The sequence below is a fragment of the Eschrichtius robustus genome, chromosome 6 (genome assembly GCF_028021215.1).
Source record: "Eschrichtius robustus isolate mEscRob2 chromosome 6, mEscRob2.pri, whole genome shotgun sequence".
NCBI lineage: Eukaryota > Metazoa > Chordata > Mammalia > Artiodactyla > Eschrichtiidae > Eschrichtius > Eschrichtius robustus.
In genome coordinates, this window is record NC_090829.1 from 139,579,689 (window position 1) to 139,591,735 (window position 12,047).

General features: G+C 40.9%; 1 protein-coding gene across 8 annotated transcripts in view; it reads left to right on the top strand.

The window, feature by feature from the left end:
• Positions 1–11,338, top strand: part of DYRK1A (dual specificity tyrosine phosphorylation regulated kinase 1A) — a 150,185-nt gene extending 138,847 nt beyond the window's left edge. For all 8 annotated transcript variants that reach the window (XM_068547076.1, XM_068547082.1, XM_068547081.1 and 5 more), the window contains 3 exons: positions 508–814; positions 1,290–1,414; positions 8,066–11,338. In XM_068547076.1, coding sequence (XP_068403177.1) covers positions 508–814; positions 1,290–1,414; positions 8,066–8,686 — 1,053 coding nt within the window. In that variant the 3' untranslated portion in view covers positions 8,687–11,338. The remainder of the gene's footprint in view (positions 1–507; positions 815–1,289; positions 1,415–8,065) is intronic.
• Positions 11,339–12,047: the final 709 nt, after the last annotated feature.

Here is a 12,047-nt window from a genome sequence, read left to right on the forward strand (position 1 = left end):
TGATTCTTTATTAGGAGTGACCTTTAAAGCTTTAATGAGCCACTGTTACTGAGTAAGTGCCCCTGAGTTCATAGGTGTATTGGGCAGAAAAGAGGTTCACAGCCACTGGTTGGCACACTTCCTTTGTAAAGGACCCCATAGTAAAGGTTTCGGCTTTGTGGCCTTCTGTTGCGTATTCTTACTTGGTTTTGTTTGTTTTTACAATCTTTAAAAATACAAAAACCATTCATAGTGGAGGCTATATAAAAAGAGGCTCTGAGCCAGGCCATAGTTTGCTGATCTCTGGGCTAGATGATCTTTATAGTCATTTCTGGTGTCAAAATTGACTTTCTCCTAACTACAGTGTGTTCGGAATAGTACGTGTGAAAATATAGAGGCTCTAACTATAAAGCATATTTTTAATGAAGGCCTCAACATTATCATACATGTAAGCATATGTGACATTATGTAGGCTTTTACATATTCCATCAGATTTAGAGAAAGCCTTTTTATCTTTTTTCTCTTTAGGAGTATAAACCACCAGGAACCCGCAAACTTCATAATATTCTTGGAGTAGAAACAGGAGGACCTGGTGGGCGTCGTGCTGGGGAATCGGGTCATACGGTAGCTGACTACTTGAAGTTCAAAGACCTCATTTTAAGGATGCTTGATTATGACCCCAAAACTCGGATTCAACCTTACTATGCCCTGCAGCACAGCTTTTTCAAGAAAACAGCTGATGAAGGTACAAATACAAGTAATAGTGTATCCACAAGTCCTGCCATGGAGCAGTCACAGTCTTCGGGCACCACCTCCAGTACATCTTCAAGCTCAGGTCTGTTTTTTTGATATTATATTAGGCTTTGAAATGTTTCCTCTTTTCTTTACAAAGTGGGGGTTATTTTAAAGTTTTTTAAAGTTTGTTAATGGGTGGGAGGAATTATTTTTCCCGAATCTATTCTTTGTGGCTACTAAAAAAATTCACCTCCCCCAAAGCTCTAATACTTAATTATGCGTATAATAAATTCTGCTTGGAAACAATACTCTTTATTAGCCAAATTTTTAAATTGTTTTTAAAATGGAAGTACTTGGTTCACATGCTTGAGTTCTCCCCTGACTTAACCAAACTTGGTCATATTTTAGTTCAGTGGTTGATGTGAAAGGACATAGAGAATTGGAAGCCTTCCTGGTATACTTCCAGGTTAATACAGATTTTTTTTGGTGACTCACTTCTCGTTATAGTTTTAGGATATATACTTGAACAAAATTAGCTTTACACTCACAAGCTGTACCGTGTTGTGATACTTCAGGTGGATCATCGGGGACGAGCAACAGTGGGAGAGCCAGGTCGGACCCAACGCACCAGCATCGGCACAGCGGCGGGCACTTCACGGCCGCCGTCCAGGCCATGGACTGTGAGACACACAGCCCCCAGGTGAGCGGTCACACAGCCGTTCGTTCACGCCCTCCACTGTGCCCGGGGGTACCAGTGTTGGATGCCAAGTGTTTTTAGAATGATAACGTCATTTACTCTAAAAGGTTCATAGCTTCCTTGGTTGTAAGGAATTCTAACTTACACATCCTTGCAACTTTTTCCCTCCGCGTTTAGAAATAGCTGCCGTTTATTGAGTGCATACCAGCCGTTGCTCCAGGTGTTTGTTTATCTCGTTTACTCCGGCAGCATTTTGAGCCTTGCCCTGTTTGGATTTTCATTTTACTTTGGGAACTGTGACTTCAAGGTTTAGGGAACTTTCCGAGGTGCGTGATCTTAATTACTGCACGCCACTGCCTCTCGTGATCTGCTATCACTGATAGTCCTAGATTCTGAATCAGTTTGTGGTTTGATTTTCACCTCCATTTTTTGTTTTGAAGGTTTTTTGTTAAAGAGAATCTAATTAAGTAAATTTTTTAAAGGGGTGAGGCAGATGATGATAGTCAAAATATTTATTAAACACTCTTTGTAAAATAATAAGTTAATTCATACTGAGTACTGCATTATGATGTTTATAATGAGAGGCAAGTATATTATCTAATGAGAAATAAAATGGAAGTTGATGAGTATCACTGCCCATTCTTGGGACTGGGGCAGCTGAGTGCTGGTGGAGAAAGGCGTACCTGTAGATGCATTGTTACCCTTGTTAATTCATAGTCACCAGCATCTACTTCGGCAAGCTTACATGTTTCTCAGGTCATCTCATCGTGCTCCCATTCTCTTTAATAATTGCTTCAGACTCTTCTACTCTTGCTGGAAACCTTTGCCTCCCCTTCTCTGTTCTCCCTCACTCCTCACTGTGTAAGGGACAGCCCTCAGAAAGGAACGCCTCGCTGCGTGTCACCAGCCACCTCGCCCAGCCTCCATGTGTGCCCGTCCCCTTTCCCCCGCCCCTTGTCAGCAGGGGCAGCAGCTCCTGCCTGGGGCCAGCCACCTCGGGCCCTGCCCCTCTCCTCCCCCCCGCACAGGACTTCGGCCTGCTCAGCCGCTGGCCCCTGTGTCCTCTGCTCGCCTCCTCCCTGTCAGCACCTGATCATCCCCAGCTCTCTCCCATCCGAAGCAAAACCTTTCCCTGGCCCTTGTCTTCCTCGCCCCACATTTCTGCTACTATTACTTCACCCTTTAAGAAGTCTTCAGCTGCTCCAATTGGGCTACTTCCCAATTCAGGAAACTGTTCCTGTGGAGTCACAGTGGTCATTACTGAGGAGCCCGGCGGACACTCAGTCGCTTGTCTCTCTCTGGCCCTCACTCACATTGACACAGCCCTGGCTTCTCCGTGCTCTTTGTAGCACTCTCCTCTGCCTTCCCGGACAGGATGGCCCTCATCCCGGCCCACCCCCTTCCTTCACTGACTCCTTTTCGGATTCTCTTCTCCCCCTCGGCCACGTAACGTGGGTGGTCTGTGCCCTGTCTCTCACCTTAAACACTTCCTGGTGACCTCACCTGCTCTTAACCAATGACTGCAGCTACCATCTCGATGTCGGTCACTTTACCTCTTTATTTCTGATCTAGACTTCACTCCTGAGCCCCATGCCTTTATTTCTTTTTTTTTTTAAATTTTATTTATTTATTTATTTATTTATGGCTGTGTTGGGTCTTCGTTTCTGTGCAAGGGCTTTCTCTAGTTGTGGCAAGTGGGGGCCACTCTTCATCGCGTTGCGTGGGCCTCTCACTGTCGCGGCCTCTCTTGTTGCGGAGCACAGGCTCCAGACGCGCAGGCTCAGCAATTGTGGCTCACGGGCCTAGTTGCTCCGCGGCATGTGGGATCTTCCCAGACCAGGGCTCGAACCCGTGTCCCCTGCACTGGCAGGCAGATTCTCAACCACTGCGCCACCAGGGAAGCCCCCACGCCTTTATTTCTAATCATTTACTATCAGTACCGCTTTGGAAGTCCCTACAGCACAACACTACAGATGCATCCTGTAAACCGATGTCACCATTTTCTCCTCCACCACAGCTCATCTGCTTTTATCTGTATCAATACAAATGGCTCTGAATTTACCCATTTGCTCAGGTTGTACACCTGGCACCTGGGGAGTTCATCCTTGACTCCTCTCTCCCTCACCCCCCACCTTGAATCCAATGGTAAATAGTATGGATTCTGAATATCCTGCATATGTGTCTGTTCTCTCTACTTCACCCCCTTGGTACAATCATCTCTAGCTTATCTTACTATAAAGATTATTCCAGCTGGACTTCCAGCAGCGTCCAGTTTCATTCACCAGTCCACCTCTGTTCTCTTCTCTGCAGCCAAGCGAATGTTCAGTAGAGCAGTCTGATCCAGCCCTTTCCCCTGCTTTCAGCCAGTTTCTGGCTTTCTCTTGTACTTAAAAAAAATTGAGACTTCTTACAAAGGATTCAGTGATTTCTGTGATCTGGCCCCTACCCAGGCATCCTTCCTCCTCTTCATTCATTCTGGTCTTCCTGGAATTTTTTTGTTTCTTTCATTTTTCAGACTATATACCATGTTCCCTTTCACATTTCTCACATTGACTGTGCTCAGCCTGGAATAAGCTTTTCCTCCGTCTTTGCTTTGGTAATTACTATATATCCTTCAGGTCTTAAATATCACTGCCAGAGGCTTTCCCTAATTCTTTAGAACGACCTTCCCTTCCTTCCTTCCTTCCTTCCTTCCTTCCTTCCTTCCTTCCTTCCTTCCTTCCTTCCTTCCTTCCTTCCTTCCTTCCTTCCCTCCCTCCCTCCCTCCCTCCCTCCCTCCCTTTCTCCCAGTTTCTAAATTAATGTTATTAGTTTTATGTAGTCTTTCTGAGATGTTTTATACATATACAAGCAAATACAAATGTATATCCTTCACCTAACCTTTGTACACAAATGGTAGCATACCGTGCACACTGTTTCACATCTTGTTTTTTTATTTTAACATGTTTTACATATGTTTTAAAATATATATTATGGAGCTCTTTCTGTATGATTATATAGGGAGCTTTTTCATTCTTTTTGTTTTGTTTTTGACAGTCACACAGTATTCCATTGTTTAGATATTCCAAGTCATTGCAGTTGTTCCCTATTAATGGACATTTAGCTTATTTCCAATCTTTTTTACTACTGCAAATAATGCTGTAATAAGTAACCCTATATATAAATCATCCACACACATTCAGTTTATATGTGATATGAATTCCTGGATGTGAAATTGCTGGGTCAAAGAGTAATGTGGTTTGTCATTTTGATAGCTGTTGCCAAATTGCTCTCCATATAGTTTTACCAGTTTAGCCTCCCACTAACAGAGTTTGGAGAAGCAGTCAGTGTGATCACCTTTGGATCAGTCTGAACTGAAAAACCTGGTATTGGACAGAGTATAGTTACATTTCACTTATTCTTTCTTTCCATGAATTTAAGTAGCTTCATAGTTTAAGAACCATTAGTATTTTCTGAGAACTTTCTGCCTATTTTTCTACTGGATTATTTTCAATAGTATTTCTTGAATTTTGATTCTGAGACCACCTTTGTTGAGTGGTCTTAACGATCTGTGCTAGCCACTGGTGATAATGACACAGGCTTTGCCTTCCCAGAGCTTACCGTGACACAGAAAATAAGTAAAACGAATCAAATGAATAGAAATGGCAAGTACTATTTAACTGTTAAAATAAGACAAGATAATATAATAGAGAATAGTGATTTGTTGGGTGGGATGTATTAATTCAGATAGGCCGAACTGATAACAGGTAGACCCCCCCCAAAATATGGTAGCTTAAAGAATGTGCAGTTTCTTTTTTATGTAGTAGTCCAGAGTGGGTATTCAGGTTAGTGGCGTGGCTCTCTCCCACATCCTGGGTTCCTACCATCTTATGACTGCCCCATCCCCAAGGGCCTAGTTGTCTGCTGCATCTGGCAGGCAGAATGACTTGGGATGTATTTTGTGGGCCAGATCTGGCTGTGACATAGGAACCTTCATTCACAGTCCATTGACTGAAACAGTCGTATGGCCGTGTCTGTGCAGGGGAGGCCGGGGAGTAAGCGTGGTGCAGCCTTGTGCTCAGGAAGAAGAGTACGTTTTTTGAGGACAGTTCGGAACCTCTGCCACAGAAATTGGGGGAGCATTAGCCAGAGTGGTGAGGGAAGACTCCGGAACTGAAATGATGAGAAAGAAGCATCCAAGCAGAAATTAGAAATCAGAGCATTCTAGGCAGAAGGGAACAGTAAGTACAAACACCCTGAGGCTTTTGAAAGATGTTGACTAGGTAGAGGAATAGAAGGAAGATCCTGTGTAGTAGGAACTTAGGCAGCAAGAGGAAGGATGGCTAGAGGAAAAGGTTGGAGAAATGAGCATTGGCCAGATTGTTTATGGATTTTGGATTATTTTGTTTATCCATTCATCCATCAATGGACACTTAGGTTGTTTCCGTATTTTGGCTTTTGTAAATAATGCTGAATTGAATGAACATGGGGGTACATATATCTTTTCAAGATAGTGTTGTTGTTTTCTTCATATAAATACCCAGAAGTGGAACTGCAGGATCATATGGTAGTTCTGTTTTTAATTTTTTGAAGAACCTCCCCCATACTGTTTTCCATAGTGGCTGCACTAATTTATATTCCCACCAAGCAGAGCATGAGGGTTCCCTCTTTTCCACATCCTCACCAACACTTGCTATCTGTTGTCTTTTTGATAATAGCCATTCTCATGGGTGTGAAGTGATATCTCGTTGTGGTTTTGATTTGAATTTCCCTGATGGTTCATGATGTTGAGCTTCTTTTCCTGTACCTATTGGCCATCTGTATGTCTTCTTTGGAAACAAGTCTAGCCAGATCTTCTGCCCATTTTTCAGTCAGATTGTTTGGATTTTTGCTGTTGAGTTTTATCAGTTCTTTACATATTTTGGATATTAGCCTGTTACCAGATAATATGATTGACAAATATTTTCTCCCATTCAGTAAGGTGCCTTTTCATTTTGTTGATGGTTTCCTTTACTGGGCAGTAGCGTTTTAGTATGGTGTCGTCCCATTTATTTATTTTTGCTTTTGTTGCTTTTGCTTTGGTGTCAGATTCAAAAAATCATCACCAAGACCTATGTCAAGGAGATTATTACTGCCTGGGTTTTCTTCTAGGAGTTTTAGGGTTTCAGGTCTTACATTCAAGTCTTTAATCCATTTTGAGTTAATTTTTGTGTTTGGTGTAAGATAGTGTGGTTGAGTTTCATTCTTTGGTATGTGGCTGTCTAGTTTTCCCAACACCATTTATTGAAGAGACTGTCCTTTCTCCGTTGTATATTCTTGGTTCCTTTGTCATAAATTAATTGACCGTATACGCGTAGATTTATTTCTGGGCTCTCTCTTCCATTCCATTGATCTATGTGCCTGTTTTTATGTCAGTACCATACTGTTTTAATTGCTATAGCTTTGTAGTATAGTTAGATATCAGGGAGCATGATGCCTCCATCTTTGTTCTTCTTTCTCAAGATTGCTTTGGCTATTTGGGTTTCTTTGTGGATTACAAATTTTAGGATTATTCTATTTTTTTTTTTTTTTTTTTGAAAAACGACATTGGAATTTTGTGGGGGATTGCATTGAATCTGTAGATTGCTTTGGGTAGTTTGGACATTTTAACAATATTGATTCTTACACTCTTCCAGTCTGTGAGCATGGACTGTCTTTCCATTTATTTGTGTCTTCTTCTTCCAGACCTTCTTCTTCTACAGGTCTTTTACCTCCTTGGTTAAAGTTATTTCTTGATATTTTATTCTTTTTGATACAGTTGTATATGGGACTGTTTTCTTTTTCTGTTTCATATTAGTGTATAGAAATGCAGTCGATTTTTGTGTATTGATTTTATATCCTGCAACCTTATTGAATTCATTTATTAGTTCTAACAGTTTTTCTAACGGAGTCTTCAGGGTTTTCCATATATAATGTTACGTCATCTGCAGGTAGTGACCATTTTACTTCTTTATTTCCAGTGTGGATGACTTTTCTTTTTCTTGCCTAATTTGGATTTGTGTTTTAAAAAGACTGTTCTTGCTACTCTTTGGAGAATGGTTTGGAAAAAGGCAAAGATGGAAGATGGGAGTTGATTTAGGAGGCTGTTGTATTAGTCGAGGCAAGAGATGATAGTGATCTAGGATAGAGTAGTCGTGGTGGAGATGGAGAAAAGAGGCCAGATTTGAGTTCTATTTTGGAGGTAGCTTTAGTAGTACTTGCTGATTGTTTGGATGGAGGAATAGTTGAGCAGCTAGATGGGTACTAGTGGTTCTATTAAAACAGGAAAGATTGGAGAGAGGAGGAGCTTTAGGGGGGAAGTAAAGAATGCCTTTTGACCTGTCAGAAATATTTACTATCTGGCCCTTTCCAGAAGAAGTTTGCTGACTCCTGGCATAAACAGTGCTCCCAAGGAAAGAAAGTGGCGAGTAAAATTTATGAGTATGGGTGTAACTTGCTAAAAATTGAAGCTCTCATAATAAAATATTTTTCACTCTTGAACACATTTGGAAGTTTGTGTTATAGAACTGTCTAACACATTAAAGTTTCAAAACCCTCTCTCTAACTAATGTAAATGCTAGTGTTGTAACTTTTTATTGAAGATTAAAGCTTGGAAACGGTACTCTTAATAAATGGTTTTAAAATCTGTTCTTACAGGTGCGTCAGCAATTTCCTGCTCCCATTGGTTGGTCAGGCACTGAAGCTCCTACACAAGTCACTGTTGAAACTCATCCCGTTCAAGAAACAACCTTTCATGTAGCCCCTCAACAGAATGCATTGCATCATCACCATGGAAACAGTTCCCATCACCATCACCACCACCACCATCACCACCACCACCATGGACAACAAGCCTTGGGCAACCGGACCAGGCCAAGGGTCTACAATTCTCCAACAAATAGCTCCTCTACCCAGGATTCTATGGAGGTTGGCCATAGTCACCACTCCATGACATCCCTGTCTTCCTCAACTACTTCTTCCTCTACATCTTCCTCCTCTACTGGTAATCAAGGCAATCAGGCCTACCAGAATCGCCCAGTGGCTGCTAATACCTTGGACTTTGGACAGAATGGAGCTATGGACGTTAATTTAACCGTCTACTCCAATCCCCGCCAAGAGACTGGCATAGCTGGACATCCAACATACCAATTTTCTGCTAATACAGGTCCTGCACATTACATGACTGAAGGACATCTGACAATGAGGCAAGGGGCTGATAGAGAAGAGTCCCCCATGACAGGAGTTTGTGTGCAACAGAGTCCTGTAGCTAGCTCGTGACTAAATTGAAACTTGAGTTTGTTTCTTGTGTGTTTTTATAGAAGTGGTGTTTTTTTCCAAAAAACAAAGTGCAAAGCTGCTTGAATCAGAAGGAGATTAACACACTGAACCGCTACAAGAGGGCAAAGCTGACTTTTTTTTTTTTTTTTTTTAACTTGAAAAGATTGCAAAGGGACAATGAAGTTTTTAAAAGAGCCATGTCCAAACCCATCTTTGCGGATAGCTCAGAGGTGTCCTCTTTCTGCCTCCCCCATCTTAACTCGCCACATCCCAGTCATAGTGGGGTTTTTGTCTTTCTATTCCACAGAAGTTGTTGTTCAGATGTTGGTCTTAATCATTTGCCAACTAATTTTAAAATAAAAGGCACTGCACATAATTTGCATAAAGGGCCCCATGAGGGTGTTTTTCCTTCCTTTTTTGTCTTTCCTTTTTTCCTTCCCGTTTTTGTTTTGTTTTCATTTTGTTTAGGGTGGGGGGTGGGAAATTTGGGTTTTTAAGTCCTCTAAACACACTTGGGCACGGAAATGCAGTACTGTAAGGAAGAGGGACCTCCAGCTCACACAAACATCACCTTCAGCTGTATGGAAGGGACGGTTGTATTGGAGTTTGTAAGGCGCAGTAAGCATGCTAAGTGGCGGGATCAGAACTCTCCTGTCTGAACCTACTGAGGAGCAAAGCAGCAATTGCCTGGGATCCTGTGGGTCTCCCGTTGTCGAGGCCACAGTGAGATAGTAACGGAACGTGACTGGTCTCCTAACCAAGGTGCACTGAGAAGCAATCAACGGGTCAGTTGTGGCCAGTCCTGGGGAGGTCTGAGTGGTGGTCTTTGGGATAACCTTTGGCCTTATGGATTTGGACTCGAAATTAGAAGAGCCTACCATTTCAGATGCAATCACTTTTGGACATGCTTTTGCAGACAGTCCTTAATGCTGAAAACACAGAGAATGGGTAATTCAAGAGGCCTTTCTTTTAAAATAGACTTTTGTGACCCACTAATTGTAAGGTATTGCAAGGTCACTTTGCGTGTGTCATAAAGTTGACTTCCTTATTGGTTGAAGGTCACAGAAGTAGTGGTTTGCTTTGATGGAAATAGCTACAGCTGTGTCCCTTCCTGCTTTTTACTTTTTCTTTTGCTTTTTCTCGGCACGTGGTATCTCCACCATTTCTTCTGCACAAAGATGTCTTCTGTTCATCCTGAACATTTTTAAAAAAATGCAGAATTTTATGTGACTGCTTTTTTGCCTCACAATTATGCTGTGAATTTTACAAAAATTTATTTTCTTTTTTGATAATTTATTGTACCAAAGCTGTTTTTATAGCACATAGATGTCTGTAACCAATAATGTAGCAGTTCTGCACTTTGACACAAGGTGTAACTAGACCATTTTTAAATGTCAGTTGAAAATTATGGCTGTACTATTGCTTAAACAAAACTGGAACTGTTGTTGAATCCATAGCCAATACATTTACAGCAATCTGTGTACTGAACATAATAGATTGACATCTAACTCAAGATTACAACAGCTGTTACATCCTAAATGTGTTCAGGCTTCTGAAGGTAAAGGGACACTGGATCCAGAAGCTGTGGAACCAGCAGTTGATTCTCGTATTCCTGATTAACCTACTTGTAAACTTGAAAGCAAGACCTTGGTTGCACCAACAGGTCCAGAATATGATCACGAGTAAAGCAAAACTTCCATGCATGACCTGAAAGGAACAGGCTGGTGTGTAACAGGTGCCTAGTTTTGAGATTATGCTGCCTTAATGTAACACAGTCCGGCAGTTGCTAAATTTGTGTTCCCATTTTAAATTGACCAATTTTATGGTGTTAAGCTTTTGAGCGGTTGAGTTGGGAGAATGAAGATTAAGGAATTTACCTGTCCGGGATCAAAGAAGCCTAGAAAAGAAGCAGTAATCTACCTCTGCCGATAACCCTGTTCAGAACAACTCAGCAGAAACACCACATTACTTTTTATTGGTCAATTCCATGTGGCTGACTAGGTCAATTTTCTCTGAACAAAAGCAGGTTTTTATATGTAAACAGTGACAAAAGAAAAAAGGCTTAAAACTATGTGAATGTGAATGGAAACTTGGGAATATCCGTTTTTTATAAACCACAAAAATTTTTTTTGTTGTTAATCAGGAAATCCATATTTATTTTGTAATTAAATGTCAAGCCTGTGGGTGGATTTTTGAACTCGGTAGTTCATAAAGTTTACAGTGAATAAAAGGACATCATCTTGAGTCTAGCAATATCAAAAGGAATTCAGTAGTTACTGCTGTTTAGGAATAGAAGGTGAAGATACATGGGTCAGGTCATTTTTTTCTGTGCTGGTTGCCACATCTTAGCAAGCACCAAAAAACGAAAGCAGTTTTTAAGCCGCTCTTTACATAAAGGAAGTCATGAAATCCAATGCTTCTGCATCGTGTGTTACGTTACAGTCCAGTTTTGTGTGCTTTACTACACGGTTTGGTTACAGGACTTCTGTGCATTGTAAACATAAACAGCATGGAAAAGGTTAAATACCTGTGTGCAGATTGTAAGATCTGGTCCGGACTTGCTGTGTATATTGTAACGTTAAATGAAAAAGAACCCCCCTTTGTATTATAGTCATGCGGTCTTATGTATGATAAACAGTTGAATAATTTGTCCTCAGACTCTTTACTATGCTTTTTTAAAACTAATTTAAGAAAATTGTAATCATAGTGGAAATCTTCCTATGCAATTAACCTGGTCCAGGTAATGGTCTGGTAGGTATACTGACTATAAGTTTAGTCAAATGTGTGGAAAGGAGAACAGTAGTTACATCAACGTAGGCTTCAGAAATCTTGGAAAGTAAACATTGGAGGTTTAACAGACCATTTTGATTTTTTAAAATTGTTTCTTTCCTTGATACTCACAGTTTCTCTTTGATTCAAAGTGCTCATAGTCTGTCATGTTTAGGATGGATGTGAGAGATGATTTTCTCTAGGATTTGACCTGCTTGGAAGCAAGAGGAAATACAAATAGTATCGTTCCTCTTTCCCCAGATCCTTGATGGGGGCCTATCAGGGACTTTATACAAGGAAGTCTAGAATTCCTGCCACAGTGAATTAATCCTAACCTAAAGTCTCCTCTTTTTTATAAGTTAGCCTGCGTAAGTATACATTAAGGTGGCTTTCAGAAAGCAAAAAACTTACTGTAAATTTAAATGTGATTTTGTAAAGTTCAGATTGTCTACATAAAGTGCACTTACCACATGTATGAAAGAAACTTCCTTTAGTGTTTTTCTTAGGGTAATGAGCATTTGATAGGTAAGTGGCACATTTTGTATATCAGACTCCAAAAAACTTAGGCTTATTTTTATTTAATGAATATTAG